The sequence below is a fragment of the Sinohyriopsis cumingii genome, chromosome 6, assembly GCF_028554795.1.
Source record: "Sinohyriopsis cumingii isolate HCF-2022 chromosome 6, ASM2855479v2, whole genome shotgun sequence".
NCBI classification, from domain to species: Eukaryota; Metazoa; Mollusca; class Bivalvia; order Unionida; family Unionidae; genus Sinohyriopsis; species Sinohyriopsis cumingii.
In genome coordinates, this window is record NC_142966.1 from 146,100,647 (window position 1) to 146,123,147 (window position 22,501).

The 22,501-nt window shown below is 35.3% G+C and overlaps 1 protein-coding gene across 1 annotated transcript in view; it reads right to left on the reverse strand.

The window, feature by feature from the left end:
* The window catches only part of LOC149798210 (ran GTPase-activating protein 1-like), a 110,902-nt gene extending 89,620 nt beyond the window's left edge, over positions 1-21,282 (reverse strand). The window contains exons 1-5 of the mRNA XM_089963296.1: positions 21,062-21,282; positions 13,453-13,580; positions 8,536-8,595; positions 6,361-6,540; positions 391-525 (exon numbers count right to left, since the gene is read on the reverse strand). Of these exons, the coding sequence (XP_089819422.1) occupies positions 391-525; positions 6,361-6,540; positions 8,536-8,595; positions 13,453-13,580; positions 21,062-21,176 (618 nt within the window). The 5' untranslated portion in view covers positions 21,177-21,282. The remainder of the gene's footprint in view (positions 1-390; positions 526-6,360; positions 6,541-8,535; positions 8,596-13,452; positions 13,581-21,061) is intronic.
* Positions 21,283-22,501: the final 1,219 nt, after the last annotated feature.

Genomic DNA, 22,501 nt, shown 5'->3' on the forward strand with positions numbered 1-22,501 from the left:
TGCTAGCCGCCGGCATGATACTCCCTATTTTCGCTATCACAAAAACACGTAGACTACACCAGCTAACTATTAATCGACAAGTAAACAAAACACAGGATCCTAGAAAATAGTAGAGTCAACTCATTTGAGCAATTCACTGCTAATGCACAGGTTTATAATTTAAAAAAAAAAAATCTATACCGAATTGGACGGCTTGTATGAATAGTGTTTACCGTATATACGCATGCATACCTCACTCTCTAAATACAGGTTATTACAATATATTATCCAAGGAAATATAACAACTATTCTTGAATCAAAGTTCCAATAAGAAATGCAAATTGCAGAAGTTGGCAACAACTGTATTTAGTAAGACTGTTCTTCTTTATGCACATTATACTGTATTCAAACCTTGAACGCCTTTGCCAGTGCTTGTGCTCCATCATTCTCCAGTCTGTTGCGCCCTGATATGAATGTTTTAAGAGCAAGTGGAGTTCCAGCTTCTGTGCTGCTTTTATGACATTCCAGTAAACATTGTGCTAACATCTGCATGAGAAAATAAGTTGCTTTTATAACATTACAGTAAACAATGTGCTAACATCTGCATGAGAAAATAAGTTGCTGTTATGACATTTCAGTAAACAATGTGCTAACATCTGCATGAGAAAATAAGTTGCTGTTATGACATTTCAGTAAACACTGTGCTAACATCTGCATGAGAAAATAAGTTGCTGTTATGACATTCCAGTAAACACTGTGTTAACATCTGCATGAGAAAATAAGTTGCTTTTATGACATTCCAGTAAACACTGTGCTAACATCTGCATGAGAAAATAAGTTGCTATTATGACATTCCAGTAAACACTGTGCTAACATCTGCATGAGAAAATAAGTTGCTTTTATGACATTCCAGTAAACACTGTGCTAACATCTGCATGAGAAAATAAGTTGCTGTTATGACATTCCAGTAAACACTGTGCTAACATCTGCATGAGAAAATAAGTTGCTTTTATGACATTCCAGTAAACACTGTGCTAACATCTGCATGAGAAAATAAGTTGCTTTTATGACATTTTAGTAAACACTGTGCTAACATCTGCATGAGAAAATAAGTTGCTGTTATGACATTCCAGTAAACACTGTGCTAACATCTGCATGAGAAAAAAAGTTGCTTTTATGACATTTCAGTAAACACTTTTAACATCAGCATTTGAGAAAATATTAGATTAAATACCTGCATTAATGCATATTAAGTTCCAACCTAAAAACAAAATAAGGTATATAAAACTCGAGGTTGATGGTGGACTGAACAATTCAGGTGAAATGACTCCCATCAGTCAAAATATTGAAATGCGATGGAAAGAATCAGAGAGAACAGAGTTAAAGGTAAAAATGTTGAATGCTAAAATAAGTTATCAACAAGATGTGTTTTGTAATCTGAGCCAAACAGTATCAAAACTCACAAGATTACATGTTATCTTTAATGATACTATTCATATTTTTATATCTTAATCTGAAACATGATAAAATAAATAGGTACCAGTAACTGTTTCACATAATAGATGACTTAATACTTCAAATCAATTCTTCTCACTACATTTATTGCTGGACATTTTAAACTTGTGTAATTAATTTCTATGAAACTTGAATATAAAGACTAAATACAGAACTATATGGGCATTAACTTTCCAAAGCACAGTGATCTTGGGTGACTTAACAGATGGATCACTAGTACACAAACCATCACTTATCCAATGAAGCAGTAAAAATTACCACCCATCACTATCATATTAACAAGTGGTATTTTGTCAAATATATCACAATAAAACATGAGATGGCATTCTGTTGAATGGTTAACTGTCTATTGTGTTAACTAAGTACCTCCCAACATCCTGCAACTGACAAGGTACAATAAATGCCACAAAAGGAGAAGCATTTAATTAGCATAATTACCGTCAAAACAGTCTATGTGCACATGGAACTAGTCTGGTGTAATGGCCCCAAGCATTGATTTCACTACTGCTGGTAGCAAAACGTATAAGGTATGAGCAACAATTAATCAAGAATTATACCAAAGAATAATCCAGAATTATACTGAACAATGTGTCTTAATATTTAAATTACTGTTGATAAATATTCTAATTATTGTGCAGTGATAATTGTTATGCATCTGCAAGGTGCACAGTTGCCATCAAAATGGCATAAATTAGATGATGGTGAGAGAATGTGATTGCAAATATAACCAAGAAAAGCAACTTAAAAAGGTACAGAAATGCCAGACAAATGAATGGCTTTAGTACATCCTAAGAAAATCTGTGATGGTGCTGACTTTCTGCACTTAGATGGCACAAGAACATTCATTATACTCATTACACAATGCAAAGGGATAGAGGAAATAAAACAATGTTGGTTTCTCCAAAGCCGAACAAACCGAGGCATCTCCAAATAAAAGCACCTTCAAGAAGACTGAACATGAGCTTTCAACTTCTCACAAGTCTTGGTGAAATACAGCTGTTTTCATGGTTCCCACGCTTTTCTAAAGATAAATTTCCAGGTCATTTCCTGGATGAAATTAATTTTTTTCAAGGTTTACATATTACAATTATAGAATGGTATCAAAGAACATTTTATATTATAAAAAATGCATTTTCTAAATCAAAAGATAGTTCTCTTTCAAGACTCTCCAAAACATCTAAGCCAAAAAAGATGATCATGTACAAAACGACATAATGAGTCACATAAAACAAGTTTGAGTATATTCCTTTAAACTGGCATGGAAAATCATTTCAAGGTACAAAATAAACATTCTAACTTTATTTTGCTGAGCTGCATTACGTTGTTAAGTGGGAACAACATAATGAACATATATTATTTTTTCTCCTTTCATACCTTTAATTCTAAAGAATTCTATAGCAATATATATATATGCATCTTATAGAAAGTAAACATTTCCTATTACAGTATTTTAAAAAAACAATAAACACAAATAATTAGAATCTTGTCTTGCAACACAGAGTTTATCCCTGAATTTATCTGTGCCAATAAAATCCCAATCAAGATTTATCAAACACCCTAATCTTCTTAAGAAGATTGGCTAAAAACCCATCATTTAAAAAACATTTTCAAAAGGGCTGATTTAAATTTTGACAAAAGACATTCAAAATTATATACTGTTGTATAAACAAGGACTGAACTTTCTGTAAAATCAACTTGTCTTCTTGTAATCTGTTAAACCACTCCCAAAACCTGTATTGATACAGGGGCTCTAATAGTTTTTTAATATATAACACAAGGGACGACAATTTCTCATTTCAGCTCTGAGAGTCAACAATTTGGACTACAAATTTGGATTAAAATGTATAGCAGTCCGTTTTCTAATCTGGGTTTCCTCCGAATATTCCCACCCCATTTTTCATATTTTAGACATTTAGGTTGGGGTATGGGGTCGTTGCAATGCATATCTAAAATTTGGAATCTGCTGCCATGGTGCGGTGGACACATATGATAGCCACTTATCAGCAGGCCTGGAAAATTTAAACTTATGTTATATCAACTTGTACCTGCATGAAATCGATAGAAAAATTATTTATTTTCTTGCTATGTCTTTATTCCGCTTACAGACTAGACCAAACTACGGCATTGGTGAAACCTGACCCGGTACTCACCATCTGCATTACTAGTCACTTCACAAATCTCAAATGACGACATCGGAAGTCCATTAGTTATGTCATATTAACAACAAACTCCATTTTAATGTTGTTGTAGAGAAATTCAATTATATTAAATGAAAGTCAGATAATTTTTGTAAAAACCAGCAATCTGGCCAGTCTGATTTGTCAAGCACAGAGCACATGTCAACGTGGTAGTCCCATTTGATTTTAACAGGACCAGTTAAATTAAGGCAGGATCAGTAATGATTTTATTATAATGATCATGTAGATTAGTTTTTTAAATCTTCCTTTTGAGCCCTGCGTGTGGCAAGTGGTAAAGGTTTGCAGGATTGACTATTACTCATCCAGACAAAATGAATGTCTGACAACAGTTACATTCTTTTTAAGTTCTGTCTGATTGAAAAGTAAAGGCTTTTTTTATTTTGATATGACCCCTATTCTACATCAGCTTCTTCATCATCTTGCTGTATTGTTATCTTTAAAAGAGTATGATGAACAGAAATGTTGATGATGGGAGCAAATTTCTTTTTGATGTAACGATTATCCTGCTGGAACATGAATTTCAGGTGATTTACCAAGTTTTACGCTGTTCTATTGTAAACTAATTAATCTAACATAGCACAGTCAAATTTTGCATTGTTTACTTTGGAAAATGTTGCCAAACTTGCTGGGCAAACAAAAACACTTTCAAATAAAAAAATTCTATTTGAATATTCACAAAAAAAAGGTATTCTAATTTATATTGCTCATTATTTGTTTCAGCTCCACAGGTAATAAATGTCACCTTTTGTGAAAGTCATACTTTACAAATCAATTATTTATAGATGCTACAATATCAAAGATTATAACAACCACACCGGGGTTTTCAGGAATGGAATATTAACAAATAAGTTCAAACAAAAACTTCCATATCTGATCTTGTTTCTACCATGTATACACCTGTATACATAATTTTCATAACCAATAAACCAAGCATGTTTTACTATTTTCAGTCAGAATAATGACTGAAGTTTATCATTACTTTGTATATTACCTTTTTTTTTCCAACACAAATTCTGAAATATTATTAACATCATAATCCAAGAGGTTTAAACAACCATCATGAGTATGTGAAAATACTATGTATTATGTCACTGCTTTTTGTTCTTGCTGATTCACAACAAAATATTACTTTAAAAAAACTAGGGACATTTATTTTGTGATCTGAGTTTCTTTGATGTTGACTGTTGCAGTCAACGTCAAAGAATCTCAAGTCTTTTTATCATTGTTCTATTAGTAAAATACAGATGCCATGATCTCACTGTAAGTAATAATGAAGCTTCTTCTCATGCTTAAAGAAATCTGAATACCAATTCAGGAATTTTAAGTTCCCAAAAATATCTGAACTCACTTCATAATCAACCATAAATGTGATACTAAGCTTTTTATTCATCAAGTATTCATTATGCTTGGTTGCTTTGGTATCACTGATTACACCCGTGAATCAGTACGCTAATTTATAGGTAGTTTAATAACATTGCTAACATAATACGCCTCTCCCTCGATAACTCATGCACAACAGGGTCTAAAAACATAGACCGTACTATAAGCAAGTTATCGAGGGACCTCAATATGAAATGAGGCCATCCTTGCAGGACACCATGAAAACTGCTGGGGGGGGGGGGGACTGGTCTGTTTAATGGCTGAATATTCATTTCAAAACACTGGGAATATTTGTCAATAAAGCACTTTTTCTAACAAAGTTATCCATTTTTATGTACAAATCACATTTATTTTCAAGATGTCCAACTGCTGAGAGAATTGTTAACATTATTCCAACTGGTTTCAACAATCCTTCACATGTATGCAAAAACATTGTGCATTACATCACTACATTATGCTGTTGTTGAGAAGCCTGGTTCCCAGATCAATATTATCCTTGGTTTGCATTCTACTTTTGTGGAATGCAATGCAAAGACAACAAGCAGGGAACCAGACTATTTATTGATTCAAATTCACAATCAAACAAGATTCCATTCAATTTTCTTTATAGAAAAAAAATGGAACATTTAGTTCGTGAAACAGACATCAACATAAAAAATCATTTTTTTTGTTGTAATTTAGTCAAATACTATTGCCATGATGTCACTGCAAGTAATCGTGAAACTTTTCAACCATTAGGAAATCTTGGAGTGCCTATTCAGGATTTTACAAGTTAACTACAAACTCTGAAACTAGATTCTCATTAATAAAAGCTATATGTGAACCAGAAATTTTATTTCATCCATTATTCATTTCGCTCAATTGTCTTTATTTGATTGATCACATTTGTGAATGAGTACGCTAAATGAAAGTAGTTTAATTATATTACGTACACAAAAGAATTAAAACAGTGTTCGATTGATCACTAGAAATGAATTGACCTGACACTACCGGGCTACAAGCTCTTATGCAGGATAGATATGCATGCCTTGTAACCTTTCATTTATTCCATCCCCTTTACTTGATACAAAAGACATAATTAACATAGTAATACTAGGTCAGCTTTCAATTCATTGCAACAATCAACAAATAACTGCGCAAATCAGGTATCAAAACACCGTCTGAACTTAATTAAAATTCCTGGCCAGGAAACATATTTTGTCTGGACGGATCATAGATTCCACTGGCCATTATGAGTCAAAAGTCCTTGCAGTTGATGTACAAATAACCAACATTTTATCATACTCACTCTTCCACCTCCTATACCCAATCCATTATTATTGAGCCGCAACTCTTTCAGTGAATATGCGCTTTTACTCTTCAGCAATTCCACAAGTCCATCCACACCAGTGGGACCAAAAGCATTATCACTGAGATCTAATTCAACAAGACCTGCCCCTGCCTTAACGATGGCAGCTCCAAGATGTTTCTGTAATAAATTAAACAATGAGAATTCCATAATGAATCAAATAATACAGCTTTCAATAATTTTATCATTTCCTATTACTGCATAGAATGCTGACTCACAGAAAGTATGATAATTGAAAGTAGCTGAGGAATCCTTAATGCTTACCTGTGACCTTGTGATCTGATGCTCAGAATTAGTGTTATGGACCACAATATGAACAACAAATTTACAAGATTCCGTGTTCATGTTCAATATGATAGACTCATTAAAATAACACACACCACTAAGGAGTTCCAACTGTATTTTCCAAATATTTTAAACACATCCACAGCATATGCCCCCAATACACTTCTATAGCTCTGTTACATTTTGTAAAAGTTTTTGTTTGCTTGATTACCAAAAAGTATGACTGTAAATCCTATCTTATTCCAACTTGATCTAACATACAATTTAATCTTTCAATCAATGAGGCTTAGGTCGTAAAGGCTTGCTTTGGAAGCTAATGAGGGATTATAGTTAAATGGTTAAAAATTGTTTGGATGGATTTGGAATATCCAAGAAAAGCAGTATTCACAAAATCATTCATGGATTATATGAAATTTTGGAGACGAGAGTGATCAGGTGTCTTTTTTTTATATAATTCAATTTCCTTGAAAAGAGCTGGCAGTTTAAAGCTGCACTTTTTAGATTTTCCCAATCCAGATTATTTGATTTAGTAAATCATAATTGTTCTTTCCAAGTTATGTTGAATTAATTACCTTCTTTAGAAAGAATTAATGGCTAATGGTAAAAACTGTCAGACTTGAACCCATGTGGACAGAGGTGAGATGTCTGTGATCAATAAAGGCAAGTACTTTAGACCACTCGGTCACCTGGAGGTATTCAAACATATTATGTATCCATATATATATATATATATATATATATATATATATATATATATATATATATATATATATATATATATATGAGTCATCGAGATCGCTGACAAAAGACAAAAGCCAGCAATTTAACCAACATAAATGTATTTTTAAAAAATCAAATCTAACATTGGGTATAATAAATTGTGGGAACCAAGGCAATTAGTATAAGCTTTCCCCATTGGGTTTTAAAAGTTGTAGGACTTTCAATCATTTCTGTGAGAAACCCCTGATCCTATGACCTGGCACAATCTCTTCCCAAGTAGTTCTGTGTAATTATTTTCCTTCTTTCAGTCCATGACCTTGACCATCAAAATAGTCTTTATCTCAAATGTTCTCTATCCACAAAGTTTGATCAGAGTAGGGGCCCCGAGTGGCAGAGTGGTCTAAAGCGCTATCCGTTATGGATCACTGCCATCTCACCTCTGTCTGTGTGGGTTCGAGTCTAGGATTTGGCCAATGTGGGTATGTGAGAAAGCTTGCCAGTAACTTCTTGTGGGTTGGTGGTTCTTCCTCCACCATTAATACTGGCCGCCATGCATAGTCTATCATGTGCTAAAAAATGGCGTCAAACCCCACAACATGATCAGAGTAGGTAACAAAGAATTCAAGATATTGTGTAGAAACCATTTCTGTTCATATATGATCTTGATCTTTGGCCTTTTGATAACACATAATAAAGCCTTTCTCCCATAAATAAAAGCCATTTACAAAATTTTGTTCAAGGTAACTGGTATGTAAAGTCAAATTACAGTGTGCCAACAGATTTCCTTCTTTCATTTTCTGAAACATAGAGCTTTGGTGCCTGAAATTGATATGTTTACCCTTGCCTCAAATACAAGCTATTTGTAATGTTAGGTAATGGTTGATGGTGGCGAACTTTAGTTACTATGCAGACACAAAATAAAGAACAGACAGATGGACATATTAACAATAGTGTAACATGATTTATGGCTGGCACATGACAAGGATTTATCACGGAGATTAATCTTTCCTGTCAAGATCCTCAATACATGGATGACTGCATCAAATTTATACATCAACATATTGCACTAAATGTAAGCTATGCCAGTCCATTTTTCTCAGTTTTACTCACCAAAGCGGCTGGAATCTCTGTCTTCAGTCTGCCTGTGAACATATCACTCCATCTTGCTCTCTGTTAAGTGAAAATGAAATGTCAAAAAGGACGTAAAAAGTGTAAAACAGTGCCCTTCTAGTATGCAAAATTAAATCCAGAGAATATTTTATTCCAAAACACAGTTATATGAATGTCCATGGAAGTAGATGGTGCTCCCAACTGTGTATTTTAGCAAACAAAATGACTCTGAGCTCACCATGTATATGAAGTGCTTTAAAATTTGTATGAATGATGCCAATCTGCTATCAATTATGACCATCATTACACACAAAAAAAACCTTTAAGCTGATTCAATGAAACAGCTGTCCAAAAAACTGGACTGTATTTGATAGAAAGCATCCTTACATAAGTCTGTACAAAATGAGACCCAGCACTCAAGACAACAGTATCTTTTATTAAATTTGACTAAAAGCACATTAATTTTGTTTAAAATTTATGCAGATTACACAATTATGCACTTTTTGGAGAGTTAGATTAACAATAAATCAACATGGCAAGCATACAATTGCAGATAATATGGTGAAAAATGATTTAACAATATCTCACAAATGCTTTCAAGCCTGTAGACCAGTGGTTCCCGATCTTTTTAGGCCCACCGCCCCCATGGTTATCTTCAGTGCCTCCTACCTTACCCCATTAAAAGCAGTATTCAACATAAGCACCCCTACTGTAATCCCACTGTTCCCCAGGGGGGGCGGTACCACCCACATTGGCAACCACGCTTTAGAGGATTAACAAATACTTTGTAAAGTTTATAAAGCAATATTTATAAAGAATTTGTAACAGTTACTTATGTATGGATAGTTGTAAAAGTAGATGTTGTTTACTTCATCGTAAAACAGAGACAACAAGAAAATGTTCATTTCTATATCTGTATTGCAATAAACTATTGACAGGTAAACTAGTGCAGTTTCTTGATGCATAAATAATATCAAACCAACTCTAGGGCAAATTCCATAAATTGCGAATTACTACTGGAACAAATGTATATTCTCCTCCTGGAATGTGACTGAGGGTAAGGCTAGGAATGCCCTTATTAACAGAATGTCACCAAAGAAACACATTTTACTCCAAAAACTCAAACTCTTCTTCCAATACCTTACACGATCAAATTATCTAAGAAAATGTAAGGGAACAAGGAGGTGCATGTAAAGCAGCTATAAGTGTCATAGGAGAAAAAGTACAGGTCATCAAACTGACGCTGTCATGAAAAACATATTACTGCCACAAATCAAGATGAAGTAGAGTAACCTGCACCATTATGAAGCAGCTGATCAACCAGCGAAGATAGCCTGCTGCACCACTGATACAGCTACAAGCTGGTTGTATTTAGCCCTTTTGTGACAAAAGATTTCTTAGATTAACCTGTATGTTGTCCTGACCTCCATCAAGTGGCTTGAATAGTGTTGGTCAGAGTGTAGTTGCACTTTAACAAAATTCTGGTAATTCAACTGTGATCTTGGACTGATTTCCCATGTCCAACAGCCAGTTAGTAGCAACGAAAATAGCTCAACAAGGAAAAGACCAAACCAAAGCAGTGGAACTGCTAAAATGCTAGGTCAATAAATAGGGTGTGAATTAAATTATTCTGCCTGTTGAAGCTTTAGTAACTAGGAATAAAATCTTGTATGAAAGGTGGGTCAGTAAGGTTTTACACAGACTGAAAGCCTTGTTCAATCATGTCAGACCCCATGGTAGGTTCCATTTCAACAAAAAGCCAGGGCCTTTGGTCAAGACATGCTGAAATTGACTAGAAGGTTGGAGAGGTCTTTGTTCTGGTGTATATCCTAATCTGCATGATTGAAAAGGTGTCTGAAATCATAGAATTATAGTCCTTGATTGTGACTGGTGTTAACTTCCCCTCTAAAAGCCACATAAGTATGTTACCTATTTGTGGAGCCAAGAATTTTAGGAGATGCTCCTCTGCACACAACACTAGAAGAAACTCCATTTCTCCACATAAACTTTCAAGGTGTTGAGTTTTCTTGCCCAAGCATTTCTGTCCACTATCTGCTCAGAGAAAAGTTTCTTTATGAGGACTTTGATACGAGTCTGATGTATAGGTTCAGCCTTTCAAAGAAGGGATGGAAAACTTGCATGCACATTTGTTTCAGCAGGTAGGGAGATGGCAAGATTTTCCAAGGAACCTCTATTTCAATCAGGAAGTCACATATCGATGATTTTTCCCATTTGAGGGAAGACAATAGAATTGGTCTGCGCTCAAATTCCTTGACTTCTGAAAGATGTCTGGTGTCAAATGGGTAGGGGATTATGTATAGAGACATCCACTTCAGTGAAAGGACTCAACTGCCGGTCTGAGACTGGCAGGGCAAAGCTTGGAAGCTCGACTTTCATCCTCTTCACAAAAGGTAGTTCACTTGGACTGCCTTGGATGTAATGAACTTGAATGAATGTTTCTCTATAATGATGCCAGTGGAGAAAATCACAAACAAGAAGTCATGGGTATTGGAACCTGGTTTGACCTAGCACTTCTAATGTAACTGATGATGGTCAAGCTGTCTGATGAGTGTGATCACCTAGTCAAGATAACATCTGCAATGATAAAAAGGCATTCACTTTTAGTTTCACAAGGAGAAGGATGTTCACTGAGTGATCCCAAAGAAGCCAACCTCAAATACTTCCTAAACGAGTGCAGAATATTGATACCCAAGTCAGTTTTGCTAGTGTCCTTGGAGAACCTAATTTCAATAGGTTCATCCTGCAGATAGACAATGACTGAAGACCAACAGTGGTCTTCACATCTGCATGTAACCTGAAACTGTAATCATCATGTTGGTTGTGAAGTGAAACATGACTGTCCATGATTCTTGTTAAAATTCAGGTATATACAGGATCTTCATCCTAAACATTGTTGGGAACAGACATATGGGTCTCTGTTTGCAAACACTGGTCCTTGAAATGGAGAGAAAAATATGGTAAAATCCCCTGCTGCACAGTGTCGGTCTTGTATGTGTCTTTGTGAATGTAAGACAATGCATCCAATAAAAATTAAATTGTTCAAATTTGATCACTGTTCCTACATGATCGAGACAAGGGGAGCATACAACTTGAATGGACTGATAAAAAAGCATTTTTCAACTGCCAGTCAGTGTTTGCAGAAATTCCTTTCCTTCAAATACGCGTGTAACTGCTTCCCTCTGGTACAGTCATACTTCAGATGTTAAATTAACAAAGTATTCTTTTTAGGTCAATTGTCTCCACCATTTTCAGCTAATGTGCAATCCACCACACTATTGGTTCATTGGCATTACATATTAAGGGAGACAACTCATGAAATCCAAAAGATGTTGCTAAGACTAAGCACCAATGTATCTGTTCGATCCGCCAAGGTGTAGATAGGGTTATCATATCAGAACCATGGCTAGCAAAGATGTTTCCCAGTAGAAGCATGATAAGTGATGGACCTTTCTAGTGTTGGTTCACAACGCATTTATAGGTTCAGTATTGGATATTGTGGGAGACCTCTTCACTTAACCTGGTGCCAATCACATTGGGCTTCGATGACAAAACCGATGATGGAACTGACATGATTTGGCTGAAAGACACAGTATGCATCTTGAGTCCAAAACTGGGTGTACAGATCTGCATACCCATTTCCAGTGGTTGCGGACACAAGCAAATACTGCTGAGCTAGAGTAAACAAGGTCTAGGCGCCAAATGAAGTCTGGTGCCACAGTCTAAATTGGTGATGGATTGTCCAGGAAAGTCCAGGCAGGCCACCACACCAACATGATACTGGACCAGTAGTTTTTTCACTGTGCATATGCTCTAGCCAAAACACTGGGGGTGATAGCAGAGGTGTTATTGTGTGATGGCAAAGATAAACAGCCACCTTTCCAAATAGATGTTCTTATTGCCTCAAATTACACTGACAATAAGGAAGTTGACAAATGAGGTAGCATGCTGATGACTGTAACATCCTTATGTGTCTCTTGGTTCTATGGTTAGCCTAGATCAACTGTTTGACCACAATAACTGCCCACCTACTTCAGATTTTTGAGAGAAACAAAACTCAAGTATGATTGAAATTACACTCCATACTGCTAATACAGGTGTGGTGATTATTTTCAGCTACATGCATTTTAACACACTCAATCATGCCCACTGCTGATACCTGTCAATAGACAGCAAAACAATGGCATGTACAGGTGAAATTAGTTGATTATCATAATAATCTAAAGATTAAGTATACGCTTTGAGTTAATATCAGCACCACAGAAATATACATAAAGCAATATTCACATTACCTGGAATATGTGATAGTTCATTCAATATATCTTACAAAAAGATCAAATACAGAGAGGAATTACAAGTAGTATTGACTAGTAGGGCAGGTAATTAAGATGGCACCTATTAACTTATTTTTTTTATGAAATATATATCTTAAGTAAAAAATATGAAGATGGTTGAATGAACTTCAATAAGAAACTAAAAGTATACTTCCATGTGGTCAGTAAACTAAAAAAAGTCACTCAAACTAAAAAAAACAATAAAATGAATGGTATTTGCAAACTCTCCTGTAACAGTATCCTGACCAGTAGGAAGTAACTGCTAACAGGATTTGGCGCCAACCTCTGTATCTAAGGGGAAACCTATCTCACATGGCATATGGTAAAACAAACTAAAAAACATCTCAACATCTTAGTTTTGGAAAGCTGGATGTGCAAGGTAGTGGATGGTTTCCTAGTGTATTATGATGAGGTAATGCACCTTAAGAAGAATTGCTCCCAACGGCATAAACACTGGGCCCAACATCAAAATGTGTGTTCCCAAAAAATCTACAATCAACATGTAACTTAAATGCTGATGTCACTGATGCAGTGTGAAAAGGCTTGACTGATCCTGTAAACTCACTGTAAACTCTGGATGCTTAGCCAGAGCTCCTGCTATTGCCTCTGCTGCTTCGACTCCAACAGTGTTCCCCTCAAGTCGCAGTGCTGTCATATTCTGGAACTTCTCTATCTCTTCCACAATTTCTTTGGCTGAAAGAAGAAAAGAAAACACATATTTAAAAATCAAGCTGAAAGTTCCTACTGACCACGTTTAGAAGAAAAAAAATCTTTTTGGCAAACTATTTCAGCAAGCGGTACTCTCAAGACAAGTAGTTTTGGTCTGCAGTGTTCAAGATCGTTGTTAACGTGTTATCCACTGTTTGGACATGGGTATAATACGATACACCAAACTGGCCATTTTTCATTGGGTACCAACTTGTGTGAATTTTATTGTTATTACAAATAAACCAATACCTTCAAGACCCAACAAAGTATGATTCTTCAGCTGAAACAAGAGGACTCCTTCAGCAATATACAAATTTAAGTGCCAACAAATAGTATGAAAAAAGCTCTTTGCAAAAGCACAAAAATGACACCACTAAAACACCATATACTCACTTGGAAGTCATGTCCAAATGCAAACAACATAAAGCCTGATATGTTTGCATAATACACCAGCAAATCAGACTGGGTTTTTTTTGTTCCACTGATTACTCTAAACAAACTCCTGCATTATGCAGTAGCAGATCTCTGTGTGTGTGTGTGTGATTTGGATTTTTAATGTAGCTTTAACAATTTTTCAGTCATATTGCTATGATGTCTGCAGTGTGACAGTTTATAGTGATGTCTAGCACTGGAGCAACATGCCGCAGACATGTAGCATCATGTCCCACCCAGTCACATTATCCTGACACCTGGCCGACCAGTCCTAACACTAACCTCTTAATGCTGAGAGCCCAGCGAGGTAGCTGTTAGTACCATTTTTTAAAGTCTTTGGTATGACTCAGCAGGGGATCGAACCCACGACCTCCCGCATCCAAGGCGGACTCTCTTTCCACTAGGCCACCGGAGCAGTCAATACAAAATTACACTGGATACTTCATTAAATGATGAGCACAAACTCTTTCATATATTGTCCCTGGAATCATACATTACAAGCTAACTACAGATAATGTCAAGGGGGTACACAAAATCAAACAGAAAGTTGGTTTCTTTGAACAAGAGTGTCTTGAAACCTGAATGAAAACTTTCCACTTTTCTAGTGTCTTATTGGTAGAATACAGTAGTTACTGTTTTGAGTTCATGCTAAATAATAAATGTTGAATTAGCAAAAACTGACCTGTCTCTTGCAAATTTTAGCAGGATCAGTAAAATTTTTAGTTTGGTGATCTACTTGGCTTGGGGATTTTTTTAATATCCCTGCCATTATATTGCCCTAAGATACATTCTAATCCTGAGAATAGCTTTCAGAAAGGGGTTCTACATACTATATTCATGAGTATGACCAAACTACAATCAACACTGACAGATCAGAGTCTCTGTCATTTGTTCAAGTGATTACTCCTCCAGATACCTGTTCTACTGATTACTCAAAACTGCAAGACTCAGATCTGTCAGCGCATTATGTGACATATCTGAGTCTACAAAGCTGGATCTGACTTCTTTACAGCAACTCTGAAACTTGTACCTTTAATAAAACTGGATACAAAGACAAGTAGGTAACCCCTAGGACCCTGGTTGAATATGACAATCTTTATATCATACTTCATCTTGGTGTCAAAATCTTTCTCCATGTTAAAACAAATGGGTACTATTGGTATGTTTTCTTTCTTCTAACTTGATGCAGAATGCAAAAACCATGGAAGTAGTGCAAAACAGTCATGAAATGATTTATTTTGTAATATTATGGCTGTTTTGCTTGTTGTCAATAAAGTAATAACTATCCCATCTTTTTCAATTTTCATTGCCTATTACATTAATAGACTTGGAAAAATATTCACTACTTGTTCTGGTGACATTTTCTGAAAAATGGCAACAAAATATTGAGGTTGACAATTTTTTTTGGTGACAACTTTTTAACACATTAACCCCTAGCGACCACTTAACGGAGCAAGAGGTAGTAGCCTATTGCCGAGCTCTGTAGCATCATGCATGATACACTAAAGTGGGTGGTATTATAGAAAGGTAGACAGATGTAGCTCTACAATGATACCAAATAGTCTGGAATATCTAGTTGCACTACAAAACAGAGTTTTAAAAAAAACTCATTTTTTGGACCAGACTTTTTTCTACCTAAAATTCGCATGTGGTCGGAATCCAATTTTGTATCCGGATTTTAGACTTTTTGGTCTCAGATCTAAGACAAACCGGTATGAACTGCAAACAGACAGATGAGCCTTTGCAAAAAGTAGGATAAGATGGGCATTTGGAATAAAGAATGGTCTTGATACAAAAATAATGGCTCCATTTAGCAAAATAAATTATAAAAAATACAACTTTTACCCTTCTGCTCATGCACGAGTCAAATAGCCAATGAAAAACGATGTTTCTAACACAACAACGCAGTATGTTATTGAAAGATCACAGGGGATTTGGTGTTTTCAGATCTATTCAGAAATAGCTTTCAAAATGTGTTTCCTACTCGATTTTCAGGTGAGAATGACAAAAACCTCCAGGGGTTAATGTGTTAAAAGCCAGGACCATTCCTCTGTGTGTGTGTGTGTGTGCGTGAGAGTTGTATGAAATACTTGGTACATGTCATTTACTTATTTGTTATCCATAACTACAAAAAAAAACAAAATGAGTTATGAATCACAAGTGATAAATTATGATTGTCTCGTTTGTATGAGAATTCTGCTCTCTTTTCTTTTTTTCTTCTCGTAACCATCACTGCTCTTGACAGCCTTATCTATCTATGCCTTTTTCTGTTGATGGTTCTATAACACTTTCTTAGAAAAATCCCTTTGTATCTTTGACTCTATGTCATTCTGTTTCAGATTTTTCATCTCTTACCAGGATCCATTTTCTCGTATACTGTTATCTTCAGTATCAACGAAAAATCTTTTAGATACAGATTTTCTCTACTTCCGAAAAGTGGCTTGTACTGAACCATCTAAATTCATATGTATGTTGTGCATTGTCCATTCTTATTTCCATACTTCAGGGCTCAAATGTAACACAATTTCTCTGCATCCAGAAGGACTAGTACTTTGAGAAATTTACTAGTCCTGCCCACAAAACAATGTCACACAGCTTTAATGTACGCTTACCGATTCAGTTTTAAAGTTCGAACAACCCGCAACAAAACTGGATGTTTTCTGTGTTTGTTTTTGCGAATTACGTACACCAGTTACACTACATAACGTTCCTTTCCTCGTCATAATTAGCCATTCTCCATCTTTTGTCCATTTCTTCTGAAACTTTCCATTATGGTTTTCCCTACCATAAAAATCATTCCTCATCATTCTCATTAAACTTTTGCTTTTCTCCGGTGGCTGAACCCCTATCAAATGCCACATTTTGCCAGTCTTATAAGGAGGGAATTGTGCCTTGTTTTGAAATATGAGATGTTATAGTGTAGCTGACGTGAATTATTTAAAGCAAGAAATGGAACGGCAGTGTTCTTTATGTAAGAAAGTCAGAGCAAGAAACATGTTTCAAAACACGTGTCTATGCCCCCTCCCACAATTAAATGGCCTTTCCCTAACAAAGACTTAACTTCAGCGGATGTTCTGCATGATCAAAGCTGTGGCTATTGTAAACACTGTTATAAAATATTAGCATCACTAGATAGTGTTAGTTTCAGCTTGGAAAAGGTGTGTTCCCATCAAATGAAGCCATCTGACACTTGGCGCATTGTATTTAACAGCTCCAATTACGATATCATAAGTCGTAAGTTTGGTAATTTTGTTCCTAATTAATCGAACATCAATGTATTGTTGAAATTAATAATACGGCAGAAAATTTTCAAATCTTAGATGCATATGCTCAGAGATTTTAATTCCCAACAAATGTACGGCATTTTGCTTGGATACCTCCACATGTATTCAATTATTTGTTCATTCTTGTAAGGGAAAAATATAAAAATTATTCTTATCATCATAGAAAAAGTAGTTGTATGGAAAGGATGTGTCAATAACATAATCATAATAAACTGATCTAATTTTTATAATTATTTCAATGGAAATGTAAAATATGTAGGTTCCTTTTTGTGACTGTAGGAGCGTTTAAGTAACGAGCAAAAAATAAAAGAACCTTAAACAAAAAAAACGTGCAAACTAATTTCTTTGAATAGTTTTTGCTGTGTTCTTTTGTGTGGTATACCGCTTTGTAGTTTGTTACACTGGTCAAGTGAATAAACTGTGATACCACTTCATTTTTTCATTTAATTCGTTATCAGATTAATTAGGATCAATTACCAAACTTCCGTTGTTAATGACGGGACCATAATTTGTGCTGTTAAGTGAAATGCACAAAATCGGATGGATTCTTGTTATAGAAACGCACCTTTCCGTGGCAGAAATTGGTTTCATCTTCTCATGCTAATATTTTATGACTGTGTTTACAATGGCCACTGCTTTTATTCTACAGAACATCTGCTAAGTCAAGTCTTTATTAGGGAATGGCTCAAACAAACGCCGAATATTGATAACCAAAACTTACTAGCCCATCGGACTATTAACATTATGAAAGTTACTAGTATGACAGAAACTCTGTTAGCCTCGGGATAGTGGACTACCACTAATTTCAACCCCTGTACTTCCCTGATTAAAAATTTCGTGAAGATTGCATTATTCAACTTCTGCTTGTTCTGGTTCTTTCTTCACTCATTTTGCTAAATTACTTTCTTTTTAACATGCATTTTCTTGTTTTAAAATATCCTCTATGTTTGGACTTACAACCCATCACTCAAAAATATTGTGGGTGGTTCTTGTGTCTTCTCCTTTGACTTTCAAGATTATTACTTCTGCTTAACTTGACTTTGTTTCTGACATGAGGTGTGAACATTCCTCACTTGCACTGTTGTTTAAGCATTTTTTTTTTAATGCAGGGAAAGGCCCTAGTAGTGTCAAAAGAAACATTCCTTCTGACTTATGTATTGTGGGTTTATTTAAATTTAAAAAAAGTATTTAGAATGGTTGGTAGCTGTCACATTTGCTGAACAGTATTTTGGACAGGAAAAAAATGCCTGATGTATCCTGCTGTAAATGGACAAAAATCCATTTACAGGTTTTATTGAATATTGCATTTCTTGTTCACTCACAAGCTTAGTATGAGATGACAACTTTTGTCCAGTAAGATAGGGATAAAAACAGTGTAAAAGATAAAAAGACTGTAAAAGTTTTCCATGTCTTGGACACCATTTCCTTGCTTTTTTCATGCACTGTTAAGCATCAATACTGTGACTTTTGTGTCTCTACCTTGTATGCCCCAAAGTAACCCCAAGAAGCAGATCTACAACTGCTATAATTATAATAAATAACAAATATCTAGAAAATCTATTTTTGTTCCAAATAAAAAATAAAAAAAAACAGAATTTTGTAAACAGTTAAATAATCTTTAAGAATGTACCAAATTTGGTTTTGATTTCTCTACAAATAAAAGAACAGTCATTATGGTACCACTTTTTGACACAAAAGTAATTAATTGTTAAACAGTATTAAATCAACATTGTTTTTAAAAAAATCATACAACATACAATTTCAGGCATATTTTCATAATATAAACTTATATATGCTTCTTTGTAATAGCATTACATGTGTGCAAATTTTGATTGAGTTATCGTTCAAATAAATACATCACTGGTTCATCCAAGTAAAGGAGCATAGCATTGTAGTACAAATGGTAATAACCATGACATGCAAACATGGAATTAAATGTAATCAGATGCAAAAATCTGCATGACCAGGTACTAGGCAGCAGTAAGAATAATGATAATTATAAATTATATACAAGGCGGCCATGTGAAAAGAGGTACATAGCAGTCTAGTCATAAAATGTAAGACACATCCCCGGATATTTTTTCGGGGGGGGGGGGGGGGGATGGGTCTTACTGTCTAACGTCACTGTGTAGTGTGTTGTGATGTCGACTAACAGTGTAACTAAAGTCAATTTTTCAGGAATATCACACACAACTGGCAACCAATAATGACGCTTTTCTAAGAAATAAAGTTATCATGTTTTTGTCAGACATTACTTACCTTGTTGTCTTTCCTTTAATAAATTCAAATTCTCACAACAGAAATGGACCCGTTTTCAAGTTTCGTTGGCTGGAAAGCAATGAAAGCCGGGAATGCCGAAATGCATAAAAAATATATTATGCCTATTGGAACTATAAGCAACCTTTCGTTTAGTTAGTTCAACAAACATAACCCTTACATGAACCTCCTTTAGCATACTTTGGCATAGTCCTACATGTAAGACATAGCACATTTTGATTTTGTTTAGGTGCTATGTCTTACTATCCAAATAACGGCCTTGTATAGTGTGTTCCGATGTCGTTGACATCGGAATGAGTAATCAAAGTTTCAGGAACATCTCACACACTTGGCAGCCAATATTGACATTTTCCCACTAATTTATGTGTAATTAATATACTTACTGTGCTGTCTTTATCCTTGTGGAATGAAAATATGACACTAGCAAATGGATGCATTTTCACGTTCCATTGACATACATTTGAATTTGTTGCAATGTGACGGTAGTCGAGGTATGCCGAAGTAAGTTCAAGTAGGTTCATGTTGGGGATCTGTTTCTTGAACGAAACAAACCGTTGCTTACAGTTCCAATAGGCATAATATATTTTTTATTTGTTTCATTAAAAATTAATATCTCAACTTTATCTGATTTTGGCATTCTCGGCTTTCATCGCTTTCCAGCCAACTGAAATGTAGGCCAAAGAAACTTGAAAACAGATCCACTTCTTTAGTGAGAATTTGAATTTATTCGAGAAAAGGCAACATAGTAAGTAAAGTCCAACTAAGACATTATAACTTTACTTTGTAGAAAAGCGTCGTTATTTTAGTTGTCAGTTGTGTGAACTACTCCTGAAAATGTGACTTTCGTAACGATGTTAGTTGACATCAAAGCACACTACACAGAGCCATTAGTTAGGCTGTAAGACCCTGACACCCACAACATAAATATCAGTGTCAGGTCTTACAGGTAGGGATAACTTTGGCATACCTTGACTACCGTTGCATTGCAGCAAATTCAAATGTATCATGTATGTCAACGGAACATGAAAATGCGTCCATTTGCTACTGTCATATTTGGATTCCACCAGAATAAGGACTGCACAGCAAGTATATTAATTACACATAAATTAGTGAAAGTGTTAATATAGGCTGCCAAGTGTGTGAGATATTCCTGAAACATTGAGTACTCGTTCCTATGTCAACCGACATCGGAACTTGCTATACAAGGCCGTTATTTCGGTAGTAAGACAATGCACTAAAACAAAAAATGTGCTTTGTCTTGCATTGTAGGACTACATTGCGGTCATGCGAATTCTCGGCCGTACTTTAGATTACACATTATCGACTCATCAAGTCAACGCATATTCTGGTTAAATTACCAAAAATTATATTCAAAAACATTTTTAATATAAAAAAGATTCAAATATTTTTGGATTCCATTCACAAGTCTGAGGTCGGTTAAAAAAAAAAAAAAAAACAGTATTTGGGACTCACCATCCTCTTTCTTATTTAACTTCAAACCCCGACCTTTAAAACTCAACTCATTGACAACATCGACCTTTGTTTGGGCAAGCTTATTTGTAAGCTCTTCGAGCTCTTTATCTGCCATTTTAACAAATTTAAAACTCAAATTAGTGGTTAAAAGTACGTTGTCAACACATGTGTTTACTGAGCCAAGAAATGGCGGTTAGTCCCGAAGCAACCGGAATACTCGTCCCTTTTCGTTCAACGCTTTTCAGTGAGTGCGCGAACTCAAGAAAAGAGCACTCTGCGCCATAGTCACTAAATAAATTTTCAAAACTATTTTAACAACAAAAAACAACCCCAAAAAAACCCACGGATTTTGTAAAGTTAAATATAATAGAAACTTACAAATATGCAGAATACTGATTTCTGAACGAAACTTTCGCTTGATGAAATTTATTTGTTTGGAGGGCTCTTTTTAGGAGCAAGAACGAAGAAAAGACCAGGCTAGAGTGAATTTTATCCTTTCTGCAGAACAGTGATGATGGAAAAGTCACAGGGGCTCGTATCATTGCTTACAAATTACCTGTCATACATGTATTATATAGTTATTGTATAGTACATGTATGACATGTAAATTGTAAGCAACGATACGAGCCCCTTTGGGAAAAGTCTGCATCAGGGAAGTACACGTCTTACAACGTTTCGGGTACCAGAAGATACACACAAAAAATTACGAATAAAATAATTCTTAAACACTGAAAATTTCAGTCTTCACAACAAGTCTTATTTCTATTTTACAAAGGCCTAAATCAACGACAATCCACGGATATCAATGGTTTAACCCATTCAACACTTGGGCGCCCGTACCTTCCTCCCCAATAAAATAATTCTGCGAACGTCACTGATTCAACACAATGCAGTTTAGTTCGCCACATTTCCTCGAAAAACAATCTTTTTCTTGACTTGTATATAGTAGAGCTGATGCAAATCGTTGACATACCCACATGAAGATCTGCATTTATTACTTGCATCGACTGGTCAGATTCGATATTTTGTAAGCTCAGACGTCAGTCATTAGAATGCTTACTCTGACTAGAGCAAGATGGAATATCCACCAAACCATTTTTTCTTCCCCCATGTCAGGTCTTTTCTAAATTCTCCAAAGTTAACTTCGATTTTTTAGGTCACAAAAATATTGATTTTATCACGAGAATTTACCGCCAAAACAGTATTTTCACCCGAGGGGTTGGACACAACTTTGATTTAAAACCCAGGTAATTGTGTTGGTGTTTATAAACTTTACAATGATTTTGAATGTGGTAGTATTCCATTCTGCTTGCTTGTTTTCCTCAAACAGCTTACTATAAATATTCTAGGACATTATCACAGCATTTTCCATCATCAAAATGCAAACATTATTAGTTGATATTATTTTATTTAACATAAAAGAGGCAAAGAAGTCGAACA